Source organism: Chanodichthys erythropterus, chromosome 18 (assembly GCF_024489055.1).
Source record: "Chanodichthys erythropterus isolate Z2021 chromosome 18, ASM2448905v1, whole genome shotgun sequence".
NCBI lineage: Eukaryota > Metazoa > Chordata > Actinopteri > Cypriniformes > Xenocyprididae > Chanodichthys > Chanodichthys erythropterus.
In genome coordinates, this window is record NC_090238.1 from 6,421,958 (window position 1) to 6,449,677 (window position 27,720).

Here is a 27,720-nt window from a genome sequence, read left to right on the forward strand (position 1 = left end):
ATGAGGATGATGCTGAGAATAAATATCATCATTATTTTGTGTCTTTCAGTCTTATTGTTTTGTACCCGTCCCAACTCATCAGCTGATGTTCATCAGAGGTCAGTGATACCCAGGGCAGTATCCCGCTCGGTGGCAAGGATGGATGGCGATATCATCATCGGCGCTCTGTTTTCTGTCCATCATCAACCGTCGGCTGAGAAGGTCTCGGAGAGAAAGTGCGGCGAGATCAGAGAACAGTACGGGATCCAAAGAGTGGAAGCGATGTTCCACACACTGGATAGAATTAACGCTGATCCCAACCTTCTTCCCAACATCACTCTGGGTTGCGAAATAAGGGACTCCTGCTGGCACTCATCAGTGGCTTTGGAACAGAGCATTGAGTTCATAAGAGATTCTCTCATTTCCATCCGTGATGAAAGAGACGGGCTGAAATGGTGCGTTGAGGGAAATCCTTCCGCTCAGCCACCGGCCACCAAAAAGCCCATCGCTGGTGTGATTGGACCTGGATCCAGCTCAGTGGCCATTCAAGTTCAGAACCTGCTGCAACTGTTCAACATCCCTCAGATTGCGTACTCAGCAACAAGCATTGATCTGAGTGATAAAACCCTCTTTAAGTACTTCCTTAGGGTCGTGCCCTCTGACACTCTTCAGGCCAGAGCTCTCTTGGACATTGTTAAACGCTACAACTGGACGTATGTGTCAGCAGTTCACACTGAGGGTGAGTTATAGCTCTTCTGTAGCTCAGGATGCTGTATGTACTGGAGTTCTGAAGTATCAAGATGCTTCTCCTGAGAAACACAAATTTGGATGTTTGGGTGTACAACAAGAGTTTAGAACTATAAAATGAATGTTGTAAAGTAGCTTAGATCATTTGATTTTGGAGGAATTTCATAAGAAATCTTTAAATTTGATTGCAGAATCAGAGCATGGTTTAACACTTTAAGATCTATTATGAAACTTTATGAGAAGAAATGGAATTTTCTATTTGCTTTCCATTGAGTATCATTGGTGTCCAGGAGAAACATCTAAATTGCATGAAATGAAAGAATCTTCAACCATGCAGGGTCAAAACTGTCAATGTACGAGACATTTTTAATCACCATATCATTATCAAGAGATTGATATTGGTCTCATGTCAAGCACAACACATTATTCCAAATACGACCCAATCTGTGATTAAAAAGTAACCGTAATCTTCTTAACAGCATTTGAAAGCACAATCAGGGTCACAAGCTGAGCTCTCAAATCATTCAATGAAATAAATGTTTGTGTCATCATCTGTAGTCTTCAGTTCATTCATTCATTTGCTTATTTCATTGTCAGTATTTTGTTACTTTGTTCATTCATTCATTTTGTTGTTTTGTTTTTTCTTTTCTTTCAGTTGTTCATTCTTCATTCATTCACTCAAGTCAGTTGTTCATTATTTTGTTCACTATTTGTGTTGTGTGTGTTGGTTCATTCATTCATTTGTTTATTCTTCATTCTTTTAATCATTCATTATTATTTTTTTCACTCACCCAGTTGACATGAAATTGTACATTTTAAGTAACAGTAATGCTTTTTCAATTGAATTGTGAATTGTGAATATAGATGTTGTGTTGTACTAAATTGCTAATCAGAAAATAAACATATTTTGTCTAGAGATGATGCACTGATATATTGGCCAATAATCTGTATTGGCTGGTAAAAGATTAATTGCGCTAGTTTAAAAACGGCCGTTAGTCAGGGCCGATATATCCTGTCAATCAAAAGAGGGCAGGAAAACAAACTGAATTTATAAAGAAAGTGCTAAGAAACCTGTTTGATTTTCAAAATTAATAGTAATTATATGAATTAATGACATTTCAGAAAGTTAAATATTAATTTAATCTTCAGAATTAAGTGAATGCGTGTTTAATATCAATTTGAGTAATGTATTTGTTGGTAACTGATATCAGTTACTCTGAAACAAATTGTTGAAATGGAGAAAATAAAGTTTTTAAATAAAAATGACCCACCTTAAAAAAAAAAAAAAAAAAACTCTCCACCTTCCCCAGCTCCACCTGTATAGACTGCAGCAGCATGTCTTACTTGCTCACAGCAGCATGTTGTGTATGCATTGGCAGTAACAAATCCCGTACTTGCTCTGCAGCAGCGTAACAGATCTATTCCACCAAGACCAAACATATCAACATTGTCATACTCATTACCATGCCAAACACAAGAGTTGTCATGACAGAACTGCATTTCTTTCAAAATATAATAAATAAAAATATAATGATTAGGCATTAATTATAATGAAATTATCATTAATTTAAAAAAAGGTATAAAAGGCAGAACCCCCAAACTATTGGTATGAATAATCCTCTACTGGTATCAGTGGAGAAATTTAGAATTGGTGCATCTCTAATTTTGTCATTCCCAATTCAATATCCTGAACTGAAAAGCCAATTCTTGCATTTTGAAAACTAATAGACAACTCTGCCTATTTAGTTTATAAAATGGGCTAAAATGTCAACAGGTCTGTGTAATATTATTAAGAAAGGACATGACACTTTTAATGTAAGTCAGGTTAAAGTCAGTTTGCAGTGTTCATCTGCTTAGAAGACCTTTGAAGAAGCTGTTAAGCTATCCACCTAATTGCATTTGCACTGCAGTCTCTGGTGAGTTGGATCGAGGTAATGCGAATGCTCTTGTGTTTTAATGTCGTTCCTCAGGAAACTATGGCGAGAGTGGGATGGAGGCCTTCAAGGAACTGGCATCTCAAGAGGGTCTGTGTATCGCACACTCTGACAAGATCTACAGCAATGCTGGGGAGAAACACTTCGACCGGCTGCTGAGGAAACTGCGAGAACGTCTGCCCAAAGCTCGCGTGGTGGTCTGTTTCTGCGAGGGTATGACTGTTCGTGGTCTCCTCATGGCCATGAGACGCCTTGGTGTAGCTGGAGAATTCCTCCTCATTGGCAGGTGACTATAAGCTTAGTTTTCAATTTAATGAAATGTGGCACTTCAGGGACACATTAAAGCATAATCCTTGATAGTTTCATAAAGCACCAGATCTATCAGAGAGATTTTAGAAATTATCATGATATCCTGATGCTGCAGGTTTCTATTAATGAGATATTAAAATGATGTATGACTGTCCCTTGGGAATTTTTTTTTTTTTTACTCGGCACAACCCTCTTGTTGGTGTAAAGTATTTCAAACCTCTATCTTAATGCCAGTGCAGTCTCTATGGAGTGAAAGAGGAACATCAGTTGGCCAAGGCTTCTTTATTCTAGGTCAAGGAGACAGTTTAAAGGAGGCTAATTCAAAGCCATATACTTCAGTAATTAACTGAAAGATATACTAGTCGCACCAGGCTGATTTGACCAGTTAAAATGTTTACACAGAATAAGTTAAAACTATTCTGTTTTAATGTTATGTATTTGAGATGAATGATGAATTTGAGACACTTATTACAAAAACATTTAAATTTAGTAAATTATAATTTGAGACATATGGCATGTAACAAACTAGGTCAAAGGTCAAGCCTCTGCGTTCCACAGGAAAAAGTAGTGGTTTTCAGAAGAGTTGAACTTTGCATCATTTGGCTCTGCAGTGAGCACCACCTGAACCACTTTGGTATCTTTATTTTAATCAGAATATTTTTTATTTTGGGAAAACTTTTTTTTTTACCTCTTTACATTCCAAAGAGAGAAAAAAATAATTTTTTTATTCCACTAGATTTCATTAAAACATGTTATTTCTCAACTGAAAAAATAGATACCCATGTCGACACTATAGCAATGTCTGCTTCGTGAGCAAATGATTCTTTTGAACAGATTCTTACGAAGAACTTATTGAATCGGTTCACAAATCACACAAACGACTCAAGCTTTATTAACACTTTTGTGTTTAACTTTATCATGAACACTTCTTACTTTTTTAACTTGGTTATTTATAAGTAATAAATTATGAATGTAATTTTTAATGTTCCCTCCAAAATTGTTGGTGGTCATTTGTCCTACATGCATTGGGGCTTTTTGTTTGCATAATGTATCCATTCTGCCACGGTGAATGTATGAAGGATAAAGGCTCCTATATGAATGTAGGACAAATAAATGGACCACCAATTCTAATTTAGTAAATTTACAAGGCAGCGAGAACAAGCTTCTCTCCCAATGTTGCCACATACGATCATAATGAAAGTTCATTACGACAGCCCTTTTCAAGACTCAAGTCAACAGCTAACTGATTCAATGAACCACTTAGAGCGAGTCTCAATAACAGTTTGGTCATGTCTGATTCAAATGAGCCAAGAAGTGGGCTAGAGCTTGGGTGCACAGATGATCTGACTGCGGCACATGCATTAAGTTACTAATGATGAATTTTAGTGTTGTTTTTTGGAAATGAATATGCTTGAATGTCGACATGTGTTTATCACCTGTGGGGTTTAGAATACTTAAGATAATTTTACTTTATATAATAATACTTTAGATACTTTAGAAAACTTAAAGGGTTAGTTCACCCAAAAATGAAAATTCTGTCATTAATTACTCACCCTCATGTCGTTCCAAACCCGTAAGACTTTTGTTCATCTTCAGAACACAAATGAAGATCTTTTTGATGAAATCTGAGAGCTTTCTGTCCCTCCATAGACAGCTACTGAACTACCACTTTGACGCTTCAAAAAGTTCACAAAGAGGTTAATTATTTTACTCTACAACGTGTTAAATATGGATATTTTTCTTACACAAAACGCATCTCTTTACTTCAGAAGGCCTTTATTAATGGATTTTGCAGAAGTACATTGTTTTGGTTGTGCTTTGGCTCTGTGCTTGACTGTGCTGATGAATAAGGTTTTCCTGCTGTTCATTAAATATTCACTGCTACTAGGCTTAAGAGATATAACCAATTTAGATTGAAAGGATCTTAAGCTGACTAGCTGAAGACTTTACTGTAGCTATACCCATTAATAGACACGGTACATCCTTGAAAATAAATTACACAACGCTACAACAACCATACCTTTTACAATAGAAAGCTTTACAGTGAACTCTGTTAGAGAGCTACATATGGCAATTTATCTGTTCAATAAAATACCTTACTCACATGTTGAGTAATAAATATGCCATCTTTGTGTCACTTTTACAACATTCCAAATCCCTCAGATCCTGTCATCTCTGAAAAACCAAGCCCATGTTGATTCTCCTTTTATTACAAGCTCTGTAGCGTTCTCTTTTTGCCAGCATCCTCTGTAACGTTGCATGGTGTAGGAACACTCACAACAAGGAGATTTGCAGGAATGCAGACTTTAATGACAAAATACACAGGAGCCAGGAGTTAACCCAGACTCTTGAGCAGACTCGGGGACTGGAGCGGAGTCTGGAGCTGACTCGGGGACTGGAGCAAGCTCAGGGACTGGAGCCATCTCTGGGCTCTCAACGAGGCAGGGAGTCGCATCTGGACTCGGGACGAGGAAGGGATTTGCCTCGGGACAAGGAAGGGAGTTGCCTCTGAGGCCATCATTGGACACTGGTCAGGGGCTGAAGCCATCACTGGATGATGGTCATGGGCTGAAGCCATTATTGGATTCTGGTCACAGGCTGAGGAGACTGGAGCAGGTTCAGGGGCTGGCGAAGACACTGGAGTGAACTCAGGGGCTAGAGAAGACACTGGAGCAGACTCAGGGGCTGAAACCATCTCTGGGCTCCAGGACATCCCCTCATACTCCACTTAAAGGCCTAAAGGCACAAGTGAGGTGGCCAACTTGACTGAGGGTTCAGGCGTGGCGGCAGCCATCTTGACCGAGGACTCAGGCGTGGCGGCGGCCATCTTGACTGAGGGCTCAGGTGTCAAGGTGGCCATCTTGACCAAGGGCTCAGGTCTGGCGGCGGCCATCTTAGGATGAGGCTCGGGAGTGGCGGCCATCTTAGGACGAGGCTCAGGAGTGGCGGCCTTCTTGCGACGAGGCTCTGGAGTGGTGGCCATCTTGCAACAAGGCTCTGGAATGGCGGCCATCTTACGACGAGGCTCTGGAATGGCGGCCATCTTGCAACGAGGCTCTGGAATGGCGGCCATCTTGCAATGAGGCTCTGGAATGGCGGCCATCTTGCAACGAGGCTCAGGAGTGGCGGCCATCTTGTGACAAGGCTCTGGAATGGACTCTGGGGCTGTAGTGAACTCTGGAGTGGCCATGATGGTCCCGATGTTAAAGGACGTGCAGGAATTGGTTGCAGGATTGGGATGAGTTGGAGTGGCCAAACTCTTTCGGAATAGGACTGGATACGTGCTATTGCCCTTTTTAACTTCAACCATGAAATCAGATTTATATAGCCAGAGGACAAAATTAATGAAATTGACTAGAGGCAAATTATAATGACCAGGAAACAAGAACTGATATAATTCACTATCCAGTCTTATCCAAAAGTAGGCCTTGAGTGAGGACTCGCTCCAACTCACCAGATGGGAATAATCCAAAAATTCCTCCACGTACCACTCCAGAGGACGTCCATTCTGCCGTAGGGAGGCCAGGTAATCCTCAGCTGGGATCATCCTTTTGTGGTTGGTTCTTCTGCAACGTTGCATGGTGTAGGAACACTCACAACGAGGAGATTTGCAGGAATGCAGACTTTAATTACGAAATACACAGGAACCAGGAGTTAAACAGGAGACAACCACATTCACAATAAACGAGAACCGACAGAGAGAGAGAGGGAGAACCCAGGGAACAAGGCAAACAAAGGGAACTTAATATATATGAGAGATTTGACTGTACACTCACTTACAAAATGTTTTTATTGGGCACAAAGCCTTTGTCAAGGTATACCTTGAAACAAAATAATGGCGGGAAAAACTGAACAAAGGAGGAGATGTGACAAAAGACAAACAAAACAGAACAGAACAGTCCAAAACAGATGTAACCCTGACACTCTCCTCTGTTCGCCGTTTATTTAAAACAAATGATTACCATGAGTTCGAGGTTCAAGATTTAGCTACTCTATGTCTTTCTCACTTGTTGTGACAACTAACATAAACTGTAAAAAGTGGTTACCTGAAATTGTCACCATAAAGAGTTATTTTGTACTCGATTTAAAACCATACATTGACTTTTGTTAGTATAAACTAATGAATTTAGGTTGATTTCAGCAATATTAAGTCTTATTTTCAACTTGAATAAAATCAGTTAATTTAAATGTTATCATTTTAGGTTACCTTTTTCTTTTTTTCAGTGTATGCCACTCCCACACCACGAGACACGCATGGGCGAGTGATGTATGCAATTTCCCACGAAAACCATCCTGACAGATCTAAAATATAAACACGTATCATAGTGAATCAGGATAAAATCAGTGAATCAGGGTCAAAATTTTGTTAATTTTGAACAAAAAAGTTACATAGTGTACCCTTAAAATAACACAAATGAGTGTCTAATCCATCTTTCATGTCATTTCAAATGATATATAAAATTGAGTTTTTCACACGACATGGCAAAAACTTTCCAAGACGGATTTAATTTAACCTAAAAAAAAAATCTGAAATCTTTTGGTTTTAATTAAAATCAACCCCTGGGAAATAAAAGTGCCTGAAGTTGAAGAACATTTGATAATGGCATTTCTTTGGTAATACAAAGTTGTAATCGCAATGAGAAGACACAACGCTTGTCAGCTGCTCATGGTAAATTGTTGTCATCTGTGAAATATGAAGTGTCAACTAATAATAGTCAGTTTTTGGTGTGCTGCCAGGAAGATGCTGAGAGGCAGATGGTGCTGATGATGCCATGACCACATAAAGATACCTTCATTATGAGCTCAAGGAATGGACTGGGACTAATAAAACCTGGGACCAATGCTGGCCTAATATAGACTACTGCCTGCTATATTATAGTTCATATAAATGTGTTCATGCTATTTTGATATGCCAGCAGTTTATGCATTGCAGAGACAGCCAGTTGCACACTGTTTAACTTTGGATGTTGCAGCTAAAAGCATTGTTTTAGCAAAAGAATTGTTTCAGAAAAGAATATATCAATCTGCTGGCAGTCATAATCTCATCACTTATGCTCTAATGATGAAAGTTGTAACACAGAGTAAGTATTGTGCATGCTGAGTCTGTGCTAAAGTAGGTCAGTGTTTTTTAGGCATTGCAGGTGAGAGATTGATAAGGAAGCTGGTGGTAATTAGGTGACTTATTAGACACTTTGTGACCCGTTTCCTTCAGTGATGGCTGGGCAGACAGGGATGAGGTCGTGGAGGGCTATGAACAGGAAGCTGCTGGTGGCATCACTATGAAGCTACAGTCGGAGGAGGTCACGTCCTTCGATGAGTACTATCTGAAGTTACGGCTCAACACCAACAATAGAAACCCCTGGTTTGCTGAATTCTGGCAGCATCGTTTCCAGTGTCGCCTCCCGGGACACCCACAAGAAAACACGAATTATAAGAAGAACTGCTCAGGTACGAGGAGAGAGAGAGAGGCTGTATATGGGTCATTCCTAGTATGCAGTACATTTTCATGTCCCCATCATACTATATATGATACCCCATCCTAATATATTAGATAAAATGTTAATTCATTAATATGAGTAAGTTTTATTTAAAGTATCACAATTTTAAGGAATATTCACTACTTTGTTTGGGTGAATGTTATGTACTAAAACCCTGCAATTTATATACAAATACTTGAGGTATTTCTTCATATTTTCCTTTCTCTAATTGAACTGTCAAGCTTCTTGGGATTGTTTTAATTTTTATTCAATTAGTGTGTTTTTTTCAATATTACTCTTTATCCTTTATGGACAGAAAATACTACCTCTGGATTTTTAGGCTGAATGGTGATAAACAATATATATTTGAATTAAAAAAAGCTCTCTTTTTCTGTATTTATTTAAAAAAAAATGTTATTTCACATCCTGCCCAGTGTTGTTGAACAAACAATGTTCATATTGAAAGCTATGAAAACAATAATGTGCAAAAAATGTTGACATCGTACTAACATTGTAACAACATAATCTAAAAACAAAAATAATGTGTTTTTTTTTTAAGCACAAGTTAAAACCATTATTTTAAGAATGCAAATAAATGGGGCAAATTAGCGTGAGAGTGCAAGTTTTGCTGACGCGCAAATTAAAGAACACAGATGCAGTCAAATAATTTACATAATGTCCATAATGACCAATCTATGATATGTTCGGATAACGACAACAGCAACAATTTCAGCCATGTCACAAAATGGGTTAAGACATGCTTTTTTGGGCTTTAAATAATGGTGCAAACACCAGTATATTGACTAGCGCCAACATTAGTAAATCGCGTTGCGTGATTCATTTAAATACTGTCCTCCCATAAATTTTACATCTGAAAGGGAAACTCCTACAAATGCATATGCAATAAGGTCAGCCGCAAAAACAACTCAGCCCATGTCTTTTTAGCGCTAATTTTGTACAGCGTGTCTTTAGTAAATCCCGACAGTAGTTTTTTAACACCAAAAGAGGGTTTGCGTTGACGCAAGCTGTTAGTAAATCTGGCCCTACATGTTATCTGCGCTGTAAACCCTAATGCTCAAAATAATTAATTGGTTTGAGTAGGACAAACTAAACTAAACTAAACTTGAACAAATTAGTTCAGATAAATGGTTATAAGTATTTAGAACTTTCTTTTTCTTTTGTGTTCACAGCACTGAGATATTTCAAGTAAACTGAACTATTTCATTGTTTTGAGTTGTATGAACTCATTTCTTTTAATTTAGACGCACTTAAGTTTAACTGAAACTGGGCTGGGATTTCTATTTCCCAGCATGCTTTGCCCATGGCACTCGAAAGGGAGAGTAAATGCTAAAATAAAGTGTTATATAACGCAAGATTAGTGTTAAGTGGGAGATTTAGTAGTGATTAATGTTTTGTTATGCTAATTTAGAAGAGTTTGGTATGGGTTTTTGGAGAGTTACCATAATGGTGACAAGTAGCGCATGTGGCTTGGTATGAGAGCAGGTAAGTTACATGTTTTAAGTTGTTGTTCTCATTTTTTTGTATCTTCTTAAGGTGATGATACACGGGGCAACTTTTTGAGCAATGTTGCTGGGCAATGTTACCGTCAACGGGCAACCTGATGAGACACAGGGCAACTAATTAGGGCAATAGACAGTTGGCAGCAACTAATCAGAGAGGAGCAAATCTATTGCCAACTCAATAAATACTTTATTTTAAACACTTGTTAGGCACTTTATTTCAACTTTTCAAATATTTTCTTCATTTTTATTAAAAATATATGCCTTCTGATCTGATTTGTGACAGGAAAAGGGAGAAGAGTGAGTTCTGCAAAAGGCGGATTCGAACCCGCTTCGATCGCATCAAAAGCTATTTAAATGTCAAACGCCCTACAGCCTACGCTACTACAGACGTTGAAAAATCCCGTCTTTTTAGTATTTAACTGAAATCATTCAATAGCTTCATTACAGCATACACACATTACTTTCGGACAGTTGTTGGTATTTTAAGCATTATATGAGGTAAATTCCCTGTTTTGGGTTGACGCATGACAACTTACTAGCGTAAAAAGATAAAAGTTCACACTCCTTTTCTCTGCTCCACTGCCGCTGAGAGGCCACCATCTTGTTTGAATTTTTTCTGAAATCTCCGAACCGGTCACGTGATCAGCTGCTAACATTCTGATTGGAGGATCTCAAAAAATTGCCCACGAGCGATCTAACGTATCCAGATATATATTTGTTGCTCATTCTCAGTGGGAAAGTGCCCAAGCAACGTTGCTCGGCAACATTGCTCAAAAAGTTGCCCCGTGTATCATCACCTTTAGGGTTTACACTTAAGTAAATATCTCAATTGATTTGCAAGAACTCAAAATAAAAAAGTTAATGAACTAAATATTTTATGTTAATTGCTATCAAAATGTATGAGTTAGCTAATGCAGTACTTCAAGTTAGGAACAATTAACATGCTTGATTACTACAAACTGATAGTTCTGCTTACTTAAAATTGAGAACATCATAACTTAAAAAGTTTGATGTAACTGATTACATTCACTCATATGCGCTTAGTAATTATATTAGCCTATATATTTGATTACCCCCATAGTCACTTTGCAGTTACTTCTAGAATGAAAATACACTTACTTGTAGGTTTAAAAATTGACATGCGGCACATTTGCCCTAAACAGGGCAAATTAGCACGAGAGCACAGCTCCAAAAAAGCGCCGATGGGAGTGGAAAGTTCTGCGCATGATCTACTGACGATGCACACAAACACCAGTAAATTGAGTGCAAACATTAGTAAATCACCTTGCGTGATTCATTTAAATACTCTCCTCCCATAAATTTGGCATCTGAAAGGAAACTCTTACAAATGCATATTCAAAAAGGTCAGCCGCAAAACTGTGCGTGTCTCTAGTAATTCCTGACACCTTTTTTTTTTTTTAAAGCCAAAAGTGGATTTGCACTTGTGTAAGCCGTTAGTAAATCTGGCCCTTAATGTCCAACAACAAATACTTATCAAAATGTATCTTTTACTCAGAATTATTGTGCTATTCTATTGCACTCTGTCTGTTTGGTGCATTCTCTGAAGCCTGTGAAGTTTAGTGGAGTGCTGTCAGGAGTGGAAGTGAGGATTCATCCACTCCTGAATTCATCCACAAAACTGAAATGTTTGCATGACTTTCTAACATTAACAGGGAGAATATACATAACTGTAAAATGTAAGTTATGCACAAGGAAAACATTGCATTAAACAGTGCAAGTATCTGTCAGAGCAGCTGACAAGGACAGGGCATGTCACGTTAAATAGGCTACAAATTAACTATTTACTTACCAGTTATTTTAAAGCTCTTAATAATTTAGCATGTCTCATGTTTAGGACAAATTGGACTATGCACTTTCCCTGCAGCAGCTCACTCTGTGTCCTCCGCTAGGCTATTTACTATTTTTAAGATGCGCTAATAATATTAAACTACTGTATATCGATATCAACAGTATTGCCTTATTCTGTATTCTATCATTTATAAAATGTATCGATATATTGCACAAACTCAATATACCACCCAGACCTAACCCTCTTAAATGGCCTTACTCTTTGCACCCATATTTCTTCAATATCACTATTGTTTTTCTTTTGTAAAATCATTTTTATTACCAAAAGCCATTGAAATCATCCTCCAGGATGGGACATCATTTTAGAGGGAGGAAAACAGACACACATTTGTAAGTGTGAGCAATGGATTTGATTTTTTTTTTTTTGATGTTTTGTGGTGATAGTTGGTTGTCCTGTAAAAACATTTCATCCCGTTTGATGAAATTACAGTAATTACTGTATATAAATAAGTTGACATGCTCACTCATCATCCTTCACTGACCATTAAAGATCTGTTAACATCATCATAGCCATGCTGCTAATATTTTAGTTATAGAAGTGTCTGAGCAGAGTATGTTTTAGACATATAAGAGTACCAGAGTACATATCTTCTTATATCTTACAATTGCAACACAAGCATATAGATTGTAAGGAAAAGTTACAGTGGTACTGCAGAACAGGAATGACCCATTTTGCATGCTATAGCTGTTATTTTCCAAAACAGAAGAAAATGCTGTAAAATACTTTATTATTAGGTTTATACTAATTTAAAGGCATATTTTTGTGTTGTGTTTTTTGCTCTTTTTGTATCTTTGAAACATTCTCTGCTGACTGAAAAAGGTGATCTAGGTAAATTGACTCTTTTTATGCCACATTTCTATCTGGCTGGGTTGATATTTAACATCAGCTGAAGCACTATTTCGAGACAACACTCAATAATCATGCTGTCAAAATAACACCTGACTTTCTTTTCTGCATTTGCAGTGCTACATCTTGTTTCACAGTGCAATCTATTTTATGTTTTAGTGTGATAGATATTTAATTGTTTTAACCCTTATACAATAGACTTATTTAAGTGCAAGTATAAATACAGGGAAGCATGCCACTCACTTTATTATCTGATCTGATTTTATGCAATTTTCATGTTAGTTGTCCATATATTTTTTTTTTAATTTACAGCATTGCTTTGCAACATCATTCTTATTGATTTATTCGTTTTCTTTTTTAGTTGTTTTAGATAAGAGGTGAGCTTTCATTCATATAGGTCAAATGATTTTGATGCTAAATGTTAATTTTAACTCTATATGCAACATGAACATAAAGGCAAAATGAAAACTGTTACAAATAATCAAACAGAGAAATAGTCATAGTGTGCTGTTCTGTTATTATTTCTTTGTCTAGAACTCCAAGATGGTAAGTGAATATTTTTCTGAAGAGCTAACGTGGAGACACTTCACTTCAGAAATATAGATAGAGGTCGACTGATATTGTACAACCATATGAATTTAAAGGAAATTATGTTCTATGATTCTGTGTCTGTCATTTTTGGTAAAGGTTAAGTAGAAAAGACAGTCCTTGACAATAAGGTCACAAAGCAGCACTGTATATCGGTTGACCTCTAATATATGAAGTTATTGGGATGTTTTATCCCCAAAATATTGGCATCTGTAAGGGCACTTTGGTTTGAACTTTATATCCCAATAACATTAACTAGATCTATCATGCCAGTTGGCTATGCTGCATGTTCCTTTGGGGAACTTTTTTAAGCTCCAAACATTTTTAGTTGCTTGTGCTAATATGAATTTAGAGCCTTCAGAGAGAAGAAATAAAGAGGTCACGCTTCTTATTTCTATAGATTTGGCTCCACTTATAACACGCATCTGCTAAACATGCACAACTAAAAATAAAAAATAAAAAAAAAAACACTGTATCGATGTCATACTGTGACTGTGGTGGAAAATGTTTAAGTGCTTGGTGTTTTGTTTTGTTGACACATTATCATCCAGGAAAATTTACACAGAAACATGGTAAATGGGGCCATATATGCTGACTTCTTATTTATTTACTTAATTTAAAAATTAGTTAGAAAGTCAAAATTAAACAGCACATTTTTCCTCCCCTTTTTTGTTCTTAAAAAAAAAAAAAAAACTTAATTTGATTATTGGAATCATTTTGATGTGATTTTTGATAAGATTTAATGATAAATCTTATGTAATGAGATGATATTTAGGTTAAAATATCATAGCACAGTATCATATCTTTACTGAGGCCTTCTGTCGTAAATATTTCTCTTTGCATGTAAACAAACTTTTGATATACCATAGAAAATATGTTGTTTTTGAACAGAAATGATCTAATAAAGAGCCAGAGCATAAGAAACACTGAGAAACCCTTCTCGCAATCTGCCTCTATCATTAATAAAACATGGATTTAATGTTTCAGTTTGTCCTCAAAGTGTCACTGCTTTATTATGGTTTGTGCCCATTAAAAATGATGGCTCAACCAAGACAGCAAAGCATGCCTAGGTTTTAGCTTTGCCGTTGCTTGCTGCAATGCCCTTTTATTTACAGATATGTAATGTGAGAGCCATGTTATGATGAGAGTTTTCTTTGAAAATGTGTTCTTAATCTTTGAATTCATCATATTTATAAGCTACGGTGCCTGTTACTGCTTCCTGCTGGCTTGTTACAGATCACCAGATAATGATCCGATAGGGTGTCCTTTGACATTGCCAGTTCCTTTGAATTAATACAGCGAACATTTTAATTTTTTTATTTATTTTTTTGTCTTCAATTGTCAGCCACATTTATCTGATTCATGAGGGAGACTGGCAAGACTGAGAACACGGATGAATAATTAATTTCCTGGCTCAATTAATAATAATGTCACCATCATGTCCATTAATAATTCAATTCTGAGTTGGGTTACATAAATGTTTGCTTTGCCATGGCGACAACAAGCATTTCCTTTGATCTTCTGTTTTAACGCTGCTGTCTTTTGATTCACTGTCCAATGGAAATAGAAAGAACTTACTGTCATGTCGCCTGTGGCTTTGGAATAATAATGTCTTTGGACACCCTATCGTTCCCTTTCAAGTGCTCAAAAATTACATTTCTATAAAATGGGGTCTGAAAATATGGCTCAACTGTTACAGTGTTTTGGGTTTTTTTGTAACAGTGATTTTCATTTTGATAAAAGTGGAATAATTATTTTGCAGAATTTGCAGGTATTGATAATTGATTTACTGTAGTCAATATGAAATCAAAATCGACCCTATTTACTTTCTTAATGCACGTTTTTGGTTTTACTGTGCACGTTATTCCAAAGAAAAAGCATTTGTCTTCATTATCTGTATAAAAAGTCTTTTCTTTTCAGCTAACATCACTTAGGCAATGTAGGCTGTTGGATAATGTTAACCAGTAGTCAAATAGCTGTTTAGATAAGGAAGTAAATTGGGTTGCAGATGTTGTTTCATGTTGACTAAGACACTCAAGTTGTCGCAGTGGTACTCTAATAATTGCTGTTTGGTTTGCTGATTCTTGCAGGTTATGAAAGCCTTGAGGACAACTATGTCCAGGACAGTAAGATGGGGTTCGTCATTAATGCCATCTATGCCATGGCTCACGGCCTTCATGATATGCATGAGTACTTGTGCCCGGGTCACGTGGGAATTTGTGAGGCGATGGACCCCATTGATGGCAGCAAACTGCTGGACTTTCTCCTCAAGACCTCCTTTACTGGCGTGTCTGGAGAAGATGTGTGGTTTGATGAAAACGGGGACTCGCCAGGCAGGTCAGTCTTACTTACTGGCCTAAATAAAGCTACATTTTATGCACTAAATGAATAACACCACAAAAATAGCTATTAATTAATTTTTAAACCACTGTGGAGTGTGCATCCAATGAGTCCAATGGCCTGGCTTCAGCAAACACTCACAGCAGCTTGAGATACACAATGTCTGTGCCAAAAATGCATTACAAATGTTCTGTTATCGGATGTACCAACGAACATAAGAGTCTCCAGAGACTCTCTGCATCCGAGCCACTGAGGACACTGTGGTTGAATTATAATTATGAAGGAAATGTGCAGAAGAAAGTCGGTAAAGTGATATATATTTGCGCAAATCATTTTACGCTGGACTGTTTCACAAACGAAGGACAGTTCAACTCTGGATTTGCACAAAAGATTAACATGACGGCACATGCTAGTCAATGAGTTGAATCAACTCCACAACAACTACATAAATGTATCCACTAACCATTCAGAAATGTCCAGATGCATTCTAAAAGTTGTATGAGTCTCTCCATCAGTGTCCAAATCCAATTTAAACAATGTAAGGCTGAACACCGTTACTGACGATCCTCATTTTGGATTTTTGTTGTTGTTGAGTAGTATCTGAAGAGCGAGCTGTTAAAGCTCCGCCCTCTTCTGAAAAGGGGCCGGGAGCAGCAGCTCATTTGCATTTAAAGGGACACACACCCAAATAGGGGCAAATATGACAAGCTATAATAAATGATCTGTGGGGGATTTAGAGCTGAAACTTAACAGACACATTCTGGGGACACTAGAGACTTATATTACATCTTGTGAGAAGGGGTATAATTGGTCCCCTTTAATGTTAAAGTAACACTCCACCTTTTTTGAAAATAGGCTCATTTTCCAACTCCCCTAGAGTTAAACAGTTGAGTTTTACCGTTTTCGAATCCATTCAGCTGATCTCCAGGTTTGGCGGTACCACTTTTAGCATAGCATAGCATAGTTCATTGTACTAAGACTGACGGAAAATGAAAAGTTGCGGTTTTCTAGGCCGATATGGCTAGGAACTATAATCTTATTCCGGCGAAATAATCAGGGAACTTTGCTGCCGTACCATGGCTGCAGCAGGCCCAATGATATTATGCAGTGGCTGTGACCCCATGTTTGCACAGGGAGTGTGCCTTGCAATCATTGAGACATTTGTGAGAGGCGCTGCGTAATATCATTGCACTGCTGCAGCCATGGTACGGCAGCAAAGTTCCCTGATTATTACGCCGGAATGAGAGTATATTTCCTAGCCATACCGGCCTAGAAAAATCGCAACTTTTCATTTTCCGTCGGTCTTAGTACACGATGTAACTACAGAAGAGTCAAGTTTTAAATAGAAAAAATATCAAAACTCTTTGGTCATTTTTGAGCGCAATGCTAACGGTCTAATCAGATTCAATGAACTATGCTAAGCTATGCTAAAAGTGGTACCGCTAGACCCGGAGATCGGCTGAATGGATTCGAAAATGGTAAAACTTAACTGTTGGAAAATGAGCCTATTTTCAAAAAAAGTGGAGTGTTCCTTTAAACTTTCTTACTTAAACTTAACTTATATCTTAAATGCAGTGCAATTTCCCGTTTGGATAAAAGCATCTGTCGAGTGCATAAAATGCATAAATGTAACCATGAGCAACAATAATAATTATGCTTGCATTGACTGTAAAAGATCTTCTGTTTTTTTCTTCTGTTCTCACTTTCTTGAAGGTATGACATTATGAACCTGCAGTATGTAGAGCCTGGAGTCTACGACTATATAAACGTCGGCTCGTGGCATGAAGGAATTCTGAGTATTGATGATGATCTGATCCAGATGAACCGCAGTGAGATGGTTCGATCTGTCTGCAGTGAGCCCTGCTCCAAAGGAGAAATCAAGGTAAGTTTGTATATTTATTAGCAAAAACTGTTATGCAAAAGGAATTTGCATTGTTGCCTTTTTTTTATTTTGCATCATCTTGTCCTTAAAATAAAAAAAGACACTGTAGTGCACTGGTAAAATGTGTGAAATGTGCGGTTATGTGTCCTCACAGGTGATCAGGAAAGGGGAGGTGAGCTGTTGTTGGATCTGTACAGCCTGCAAGGACAATGAATATGTCCAGGATGAGTTCACCTGCAAAGCCTGTGAGCTGGGATGGTGGCCAGACGAAGAACTGCAAGGTACTTCCTTTGCAATAGTCGTCATTTTATTGCAATAGTCATTTTGTTGAATGTACTTCTTAGGAGAAGTAAAAAAAAAAAAAAAAAATAGACTAAAATAGAGACTATAGTTGACAAAGTAGAAGGGGTTTGAGGTTGAATTGAAGACTCAGATTACAAGCTTAGGTATCTTGGTTTCTTGTTGAGGTTGAGATCTCTTTTTAAGATGTAGAAGAAACATATTATTTTTCTAAGCAATCAGACTTACTGTGGTGACTTTTGCATGGATAAGCACAATCTGTTTTCTTTAGAAAATGTCAAAATACAGTAATTAGTGATTTACCTGGTGCTTTTGCCCAGAGTTTTGGTAATACACTTTAATTGTTTTTGAGCTTTGAAGTCAAAAGAAAAAGTATGTGTCTGAATCAAAACATCACAATTGCGTCATCAAACATCCATGCAGAAGACCATTCTCCAAGTCTTGCATTATAACTGATTTGGCTCTTTAAAAGTCCTTCACTGTCCTATTTTCAAAAGGTTTCCCATGACACTTGAAGGCCATTTATCATTTTTACAGATTGCTTGCGCCGTACAACTTATCGCCTGTGACAGCCCTACTTCACTGCCTACTTCTCTGGCCTATTTTCATACACTATGATGGTCAATGTCAATGCAGCAGCTTAGAATGTCCTAGCAATGTATTTTTCATTAGTTCACTCTATAGTTCCATTCTATGTTACTGCCGTAATGCACAGATTCACCATATCTCACGAAAAAACTTGTGCGCCAATGGTCAGGAATGCTAAAAAATATGAATTTGATTTTTTTTTTAAGAGGTTATGCGTATCCTGCTAGATGTAAATGGCTGTGTCCTTAAGCTCTCCTTGAGTTTTATCTTATGCAAAAGGGTGTTTCGTAAAACTGGTGTTGGTTATGAGGAAGCATTCATTTCCTCTCTCCTGCTGCAGTCTCTGAAGTCTCCTTTGGCTTGGTTCTTTCTTATGGCCGGTCCCTTAGTGGAGGTGCTGTTTATTTTTAGGTGAGCTGGAAACCTACTTTAGCACTTGGTGCATAAGCGAGCTGGTCACACTCAGATGGCCAGTCCTACAAAGACATGCAGCAATGCGAAGTGTACGCTTTTGCCATTTTTATTTCATATTCAACAATGTATGCTTTGATCTCAAGCCCCTGTTGGCCTCTTAGAGTGTTTGCATATTGGTGGAAGCATAAATCCATAATGTGTCACATCCTATGAATAATAGACATTTGAGTCCACAGTAAAATGGGGAAAAAGCTCTGCAGGTGTGTTGTGATTATGTTATGCACTGTATATTGGCCCAAGTCATAAGAACCCAGCCCCAGCAAAAAGTGGTTGCTAGGTGGTTACTTACTGAACCAAATTAACAGAACCCATCCCAAATTTTGTGTCTGGTTGCCAATGCATTGCTTTGTGTTTGCTTAAAGGATTAGTTCACTTTTAAATAAAATTTTCCTGATAATTTACTCACCCCCATGTCATCAATGATGTTCATGTCTTCCTTTCTTCGGTCGAAAAGAAATTAAGGTTTTTGATGAAAACATTCCAGGATTATTCTCCTTATAGTGGACTTCAATGGAGCCCAAACAGTTGAAGGTCAAAATTACAGTTTCAGTGCAGCTTCAAAGAGCTCTACATGAGAAATAAGGGTCTTATCTAGCGAAACCATTGCTCTTTTTTTCTTTCTTTTTTTAAAATGAAAAATATATACGTTTTAACCATAAATGCTCATCTTGAACTATAGCTCTCTTCTTCTCTATTAAAATTCCGGAAGTGTAAAAACTGCTTAGTGTATTACTGCCCTCCACAGGTCAAAGTTTGAACTAATTGTTATATACTTGCACTAGCATATTGTATTACAATTTAGTTCAAACTTTATGCAGTTGCTAGGGTGTTCAAATTAGTTGCTAGAGCATTGCTGGGTAGTTGCGTACTTGTCCAAATCAACAGAACTCATCCCAAAATTTGGTGGGCAATTGCCAGGATGTTGCTACTGTATGTGTTTGTGTTTTTTTGTGCACTGCCATGTGGTTTCTAGGGTGTTGCTAAGTGATTACTTACTGGCCCAAGTTTTAGGAAAAGCTCCAACTTTTGTGTTTTAGCAAATTAGCAGAACTGATCCCAGAATTCTGTGACTGAATGCCAAGACATTAAGTATTTTTTTGTGTGTTGTTATGCAGTTGCTAAGGTGTTTAAAGTGTTTACTTACTGTACTGTCCTCATTATCTGTGTGGTTTTTGGTGTGTTGTGATACAGTTGCTTTGGTATTCTGAGTAGTTGCCTATGACATTGCTAGGTGGTTACTAACTGGTTCAAATCAACAAAACTCATTCCAAAAATCTGTGGCTGGTTGCCAAAATGTTGTTTTGACGTTGCTAATGTGTTCTGAGTATTTTTGTGTTTTGCTATAGTGTTCAAAGTGGTTGCCAAAGAGGGTTTCCTATGATATTATGTTTTGTATTTTTGGCTCGGCTCGGCTCTGCCCTTCAGTGTAAAACTGTTGGATTTGTCTTTTTCTTTATTACACACCTGACAAAATGGAAAGTCTGATGCTTAAAAAAATAATTGCACACAGTATAGTGTTGTAGTCAAGACCAAGACCAAGACTTGAGTGATTGAGACCAAGACCAGATCAGCACTCCTCAAATTCATCTGAAAGATACACATTTACTGCCTGAGAAATGTCTTATATTTAATCAATAAATACAGTTAAAATAATAAGACACTATATAGAGCATGTTAACAAATAAATCAGACAATGCACGGGCAATTTAGATATTCCTGTAGTTGTGGTCTCTGTAGTTGTGGTCTTTAAATATAATCTCTAGTCTTTTAAGTCAATTACCGAGACAAGACTGAGTACAAATGCAGTCGATACCTCGACAAGACCAAGACCTTCAAAAAGTGGTCTTGAGTACTACGACAGTACAGCAATAATAATAGTGATTCTTGCCTTAGCAAATGCTATTAATAATAATGTCATGCATTGCGTTCATAGTCTCACATTGAAATAATCATTTTGTCTCCTTTCTTCAGTCTGTGAGCCACTTCCCCTTCGCTACCTGGAGTGGAGTCATCCTGAATCCATTGCGGCTGTCGTCTTTTCATGTCTGGGCATCCTAGTGACCAGTTTTGTCACCTTCATCTTCATACTGTACCGAGACACGCCAGTCGTCAAGTCCTCCAGCCGTGAACTTTGCTATATCATCCTGGCTGGCATCTTCCTGGGTTACATTTGCCCATTCACTCTCATCGCCCGTCCCACCCTAGCCTCATGCTACCTGCAGCGCCTCCTCGTTGGCCTCTCTGCCTCCATGTGCTACTCAGCTCTCGTGACCAAGACCAACCGCATTGCTCGCATTCTGGCCGGCAGCAAGAAGAAGATATGCACGCGCAAACCGCGCTTCATGAGTGCCTGGGCGCAAGTAGTGATCGCGTTCATCCTCATCAGTGTGCAACTGACTTTGGAGGTCACATTGATTATCCTGGAGCCTCCGGAGCCAATCAAGTCCTATCCCAGTATTCGAGAAGTGTTTCTAATATGCAATACCAGTAATTTGGGCATGGTGGCACCACTGGGCTACAATGGCCTGCTCATTCTCAGCTGCACCTATTATGCGTTTAAAACTCGCAACGTCCCTGCCAACTTCAACGAGGCCAAGTACATTGCCTTCACCATGTACACTACCTGTATTATCTGGTTGGCCTTTGTGCCGATTTACTTCGGCTCCAACTACAAGATCATCACCACATCCTTCTCCGTGAGTCTCAGTGTGACAGTGGCTCTCGGCTGCATGTTCACGCCAAAAATGTACATAATCATCGCCAAGCCCGAGAGGAACGTACGCAGCGCGTTCACTACCTCCGATGTGGTGCGTATGCACGTGGGCGATGGAAAAATTGCTTGCAGGAGCAACAGCCTGCTAAACATGTTCAAACGTAAGAAGAACACATCTGGAAATGCCAAGTAAGTAACTCAGCGACACTAGCGCAGTCTTTCTAAGTCCTGTTGCATTAGAGCCCATGGGTCCAGTCCTGTAATTCTGGCTTCTCTCCAGACCTCAGGATCAAGCCATTTCCAAGAGCTTCCTCAATTAACGGCTCTCTCAGACTTCTTGTGATTGCAGGTCAACTACAATTAAAACCTGCGCACCCAGGGGCGTCTAAGCAGCAGGGCTGAGAGAGACTGTGTGACTGTAGATTTAGATGTAGCGCAAGAGTGCAAGATTTATTATTCTTCTACAACTAACTATTGAGTTGCTGGCGGTTTGATGGTGTATATCAGTTAATGGAAGGAGTGTTTCAGCCGGAAGAGATTTTACTATAATTTTTATTCCACAGTAGATATATTCATGGTATCTACACATGAAAGTAGTGAGTAAAAAAACAAAAAACAAAAAAAAAACATGAGTAATGAAAAATACTGAGCAGGACGTGTCCCAAACAAGGCAAGATGTGGATGACCTTTGCACCTAGTTGTTTACAGTTGCAAATTGTTGCATTTAATATAGATCATATTATGTATATCTGCTGTTTTGCAACAGATGTGGTCAGAATTTAGAGTTGCAACTAATTGTTTTATATTATTAGTTTTACTGTTTTCAGTATTTTTTCAATTTAAATTTTCCATAATGCGAAGCTGTTTGTGCACTGATGCCAGACTGATTAATTTGTTAGGAATAATCAGGTATTTTGTTCTGAGTCAAGTAAAATGTGAAAATAATAAAATAAGCTGAAGTTCCTTTTATTTGTAATGTATTTTGTGTTATAAAGTGGGGAACAAAAGTCTGAGAGCACTAGTAGAAATGCTGCTATTTAACTATTTTCAATGTAATATTTTCTATTTAAATATTTTATTATATTATATTAAATATTTTAATATTTAGATTAATATATATATATATATATATATATATATATATATATATATATATATATATATATATATATATATATATATATATATATATATATATATATATATATATATATATACCGCGTTCCAAATTATTATGCAAGTGACATATTGGTAAGATTTCAGTAGAATAAACATTCAGATTTTAGTTTTTCTAAGAAAATGTTTGTTTGTTTATTTATCCATGTCTTTTTAGGTATCAATCTCAGACAAAATAATTTGCCAGGTCTATGGAAACCCTACTTAGAGGTTGTTCCACATTATTAAGCAAGTCACAGTTCTCATGAAATATGGGGAGGAAGAAAGATCTTTCTGAAGATGAAAAGAATGAAATGGTGAAAAGGCATGAAAACAACTAATATTGTGTGAAACTGAATGGAGATTATCGAATTATCATAAGATTTGTGAGTGATTAAAAGCACAGCAGAACTAGAAGGTTCAGATAAAGGTATATTAATGAAAGTTCCTGTCAAAAAAATAATTGTATTAAAAGGGCAGCTATAAAAAAGCCAGTGTATTTGAGCCAAACAGGTATTTGAAGCTCCTGGTGTCTCTGGAGTCTCAAGATGCTCTCCATGCAGGCTGGCAGTTGTGTGTAAAGATGCATTTCAGCCACTCCAAACCAAACCTTACAAAGAGCAGGTTCTGCTGTGCTTTAAATCACTCACAAATCTTATGATAATTTGATAATCTCGATTCAGTTTCACACAATATTAGTTGTTTTCATGCCTTTTTCACAACATTGCACCATTTCATGCTTTTCATCTTCAAAAAGATCTTTCTTCCTCCCCATATTGCATGAGAACTGTGACATGCTTAATAATGTGGAACAACCTCTAAGTACGGTTTCCATAAACCTGGCAAATTATTTTGTCTGAGATTGATACCAGTTATCTAAAAAGACATGGATAAATAAACAAACAAACATTTTCTTAGAAAAACAAAAATCTGAATGTTTATTGTACTGAAACCTTACTGATATGTCACTTGCATAATAATTTGGAACGCGGCGTATTAGGACTGTCGCATTTAACGTGTTAATTTAATTGTCAGTGAAAATATTACCTATAAAGTCAGAGCAGAACTGTTGTTCTGTTTTGTTTTGAATTAATTCATGTTTTTTTAAGTGAAAAAAAGTTATTAAATTAATAAAATCATTAATAAAAAAGAGCAATTTACATAATTCCTGAATTAATCAGCGTTCCCATTCAGTGGATTCACTTGGTACAACATATGACTATGGGATATAGCGCTCTTGCGCCATTTGCTGAAGACACCTTTATTCACACCTGTAATGCCAATAACACATGACAGTGGGGGGGGGAGTGGGTTACCTGCCCATAGCATTTAAATGCAGTCATATGCATTATCACCATGCTGCTAGAATACTATCATGCCAAGGAAAGGCCACGTGGTGGTTCTTGTCAAAACTAAGGCAGAAAAGAGAAACTTTTTAGCATAAGTTTAGCTTCGCTAACAAAGGGCTAATAAGCTTTCCTCACACAAAACACAGCAAATCCTTTTAATTGAGCTGTATCAGTGAGCGTCAGGAAAGCTGTTGGTGGAGCGGCCTGCCCCTCATCTGATTCAGAAAAGCTCGTGCTTTGGCCGGTTTCTATTTGTCTCCCGTGCAAACAGTGGTAAGAGCATGCCTAAAGCTTTACCCAGATTGTGTGGCGGAGCTTACAACTTCATGGCTAAAAACCCATGTCTCCCCCTCCTCCAATGCCGGGGATGAATAAGTTCACCAAATTCGAAGGAGCGGGGGAACAGTTTAGCAGGATTTATAGTGATCAGGCCGGCACGGTTAGAGATTAGAGAACTATGTCCTTACTGCAGACTTACCAGGCTATTTGCTTGGGGGAAATGAGGCCAAGTCAAGGGGGAGGCCATGTGACAAGCTCATTGGGGAAGTACGATCCACAGCCAACTACATACTGCATGCAACGTGGATGGGCGCATACAGGTGGGGGTGGGAAAGAAGGGACCGCCCCCAAAGAAAGGGAGACATTTCTCCGCAGGAAAGAAGGGGTAGTCGGCTCCCTAGCTCGCAGATGGGGAAAGAATGTCGGCCCAGAGGCAGCTGCTTTCTTCTCTCAATGCAAAAAGGACCCTGCAAGAGAGCGGGTTCAGCTTTAAGTTCGTTATCAATAAAAACATTTTTTTGCCTTATGTGATGATTTGCCAAAGCAATCAAAATGTACTGAAACAATTAACTTCACAATTGGGCCGTGTGCCAACAGAGAAGGAAAATGCAGTAATATGCAATATCCAGCAACGTTCACAAAAAGATACGGGGGTTCTCCAGGTAATGACTGTCTTGAGCAGTGCCGCACATGTACTAACACCGTAGGTTCTTTGCACGATTCATTGGGGCTATCAGCTGCAGTTCCTTTCGCGCCCCCACCTGTTTCGGCAGAGTAATTACGACTACAGTGTCGGAAGAGGCTTCCCCAGTGTTGAGGGAAGAAATTTGTGTTCTCCTCAGTAAAGGGGCAATTCAGGTGGTTCCACAAGGGAAAATGGAGGAAGGGTTTTATAGTCGTTACTTCCTCCTCCCAATTTATGGCAGATGACCAAGCACATCAGACATTACAAGTTTGAAATACTTACAGTACGTCCATTGCTATTCTCTCTGCATCCCCGTGAATGGTATACATTGGTGGATTTGCACATTTTGCATATCACAATCCACCCAGGGCACAGAAAATTCCTGGGGTTCTCCTTCGAGGGGACTGCATTTAGGTCCTGCTGTTCAGGCTATCCCTTGCAATGCACATATTCACGAAATACACAGAGGCAACATTGGCTCCGCTGCGTCATCAGGGCATGAGAGTTTGTCTATTTAGATTACAGGCTTTGCGGGGTGTAAATATATGTCCCATATAGTCATGTGTTGTACCGAGTAAACTGACTGAATGGGAACATTGAGTTGTCATGTGGCATTGGCCTTTCAGGGGCGAATGTGTCTTTATCAAATCGAGCAAGAGCGTGATATTCCATAGTCATACCTCGTTTCCCTCCTTCTGGGAACAGTAGTTGTATACATAACTCAACGTTTTGAGCAAAACATTCGGATGATTCAATGATTCAATGGCCCATTTATAAAGAGAGCCATTTACTTAATTCCTGAATGAATCAGCCGTTTGAATGAACTGAATGAATGACTCAATAACTCATTTAGACATTTACCACCACCTACTTTTTTTTTGTTTTTTTTGTTTGTTTTTTTTTGTTTTGTCATTTCATTATAATTTCATGTTTTGGGGATACTTTGCCAAAAAATGAAAATTCTGTTTATTTACATTTACTCTCCCTTGGATCATTTCAAACCTCAATGAATTTTCTTTTGCGAAACATAAAAGAAGATATTTTGAAGAATGTTGGTAACCAAACTTTTGGTCTGTAAATATATTTAAATACCAATTCAGATGCAGCTGCTGAAAAAAAATTATGGCCGTTGTAACCTAAAAGTTTGTGTAAATTTATGTTGAATCAAATAAAATATTTCTTTCTAAAGCTACTTTTTGTAATGTCTATTTGATGCTTTTCTGATTTAACACAATTAATAATGACTTTAAATGATCTTTTGGGAGTAATTTTTCAGCTAAATTTGATGTGCGGCTAATTAGATGAATTAATCTGTACATGTAATTATGTAATTAGATTAAATGTATATATATATATATATATATATGTATATATATTGAACCTATTCTTTTGAGTGAAAAGTTTAGTTGAATTTTACACAATTTTCAAAATCTTAGTATTTAGTTTTACTTTTACTTTATGACAATGGGATTAGAGCTGATGTGAACAAAACCTGATGATCATATTCTCCATGTTCCAATGAGCATTCATTGGAAAAAAAATCTGACTGTCTGTACAGAGTCACATTATCCAGGTTTATGTGGAAAAGACCACATTTTAAGCTGGTTTTAGACTTTTGGACCCCACTGTAAACAGTTATGTGATTATATTTTGGTCATATAAGATTACCACCCACCTCTATTGACCTATAAATGTTTTGAGGATACACTAGATGTCTGAATAATAATAATATTCAGCATATTTTTTTGCTTGTTCAAACAATTTTTTTACACGAACGAGAAATGTTGTTCTTGTGTTCACCTTTCTCGGTTCCTGTGAAATAACAGTCGTCTTTATTTTGTTCATAGTTCTAATGGAAAGTCTGTGTCATGGTCTGAACCAGGTTCAAGACATCCTCCGAAAGGGGAACACATGTGGCACAGACTGTCTGTACATGTGAAGAGGCAGGAAGCCGGATCCAATCAGACGGCTGTCATCAAACCCCTAACTAATACCTACAATAACCCAGGCATGGAGTTTTCCGATTTAAGCACCAAGACTCTGTACAATGTTGCTGAGGAGGATGAGGGCGACCCGATCAGATACAATCCCTCGGGCAGCCCTCCTCTGATGGCTCTCAGGCAGTCGCCTGTCAGCAAGCCTATGAAGGAGGTGGGCGCCGATCGGACCTTTTACACCCCTGAGCAACACGTGCCACAAAAAAACAGTGTTCTCCCCCAACATGTTATCGCAGACCACCTTCAGCAAGAGGTGGTCAAGTTCAGTTCAAACATGCCCGATCTGGACGAGATCATAAGCCTGCCTGAGCCAGGCGACAGGGTGATGCTGCCGCTTCAACCCCAAATATTGCATCCGCATCCAATTTTGCCATTGCAACTGGGTGCTTACCCAGACGAGCCCATCTCCCCTTTGGAGGAGGTTGAAAATGAGCAGTTTGGACTTCTCCATGGCTACATGTATGACAATGCACAGATCCATGATGAGGAGGAGTTGGTGCAGATCAAAATGGCAATGGAGGACTCTCTGGATCTGATGCCACCTTCTCCGTTTCGTGATTCTCTCGGCTCGGGCAGCCCCATTGCCAACTCCCCGGTGTCCGAGTCCATTTTATGCACACCGCCGAGTTTGACGTACGCGTCCGTCATTCTCAGAGACTATAAGCAAAGCTCCTCGACCCTTTGA

The 27,720-nt window shown here is 38.2% G+C and overlaps 1 protein-coding gene across 1 annotated transcript; it reads left to right on the forward strand.

The window, feature by feature from the left end:
* On the forward strand, positions 1–27,720 carry grm1b (glutamate receptor, metabotropic 1b). Its single transcript, XM_067367228.1, has 8 exons — positions 1–718; positions 2,697–2,946; positions 8,182–8,417; positions 15,364–15,610; positions 17,327–17,495; positions 17,650–17,776; positions 20,829–21,759; positions 26,886–27,720. Exons 1-8 carry the CDS (start codon positions 1–3, stop codon positions 27,718–27,720), a joined length of 3,513 nt encoding a protein of 1,170 aa, XP_067223329.1.

What these genes read in the sequence shown, in the direction of transcription:
- grm1b (XM_067367228.1), top strand. Translation starts at nt 1, where the DNA reads ATGAGGATGATGCTGAGAATAAATATCATCATTATTTTGTGTCTTTCA. An exon ending in GAATTCCTCCTCATTGGCAG is followed by an intron (nt 2,947 to 8,181) that starts GTGACTATAAGC and finishes CGTTTCCTTCAG; the next exon opens with TGATGGCTGGGCAGACAGGG. An exon ending in GCCAGACGAAGAACTGCAAG is followed by an intron (nt 17,777 to 20,828) that starts GTACTTCCTTTG and finishes TCCTTTCTTCAG; the next exon opens with TCTGTGAGCCACTTCCCCTT.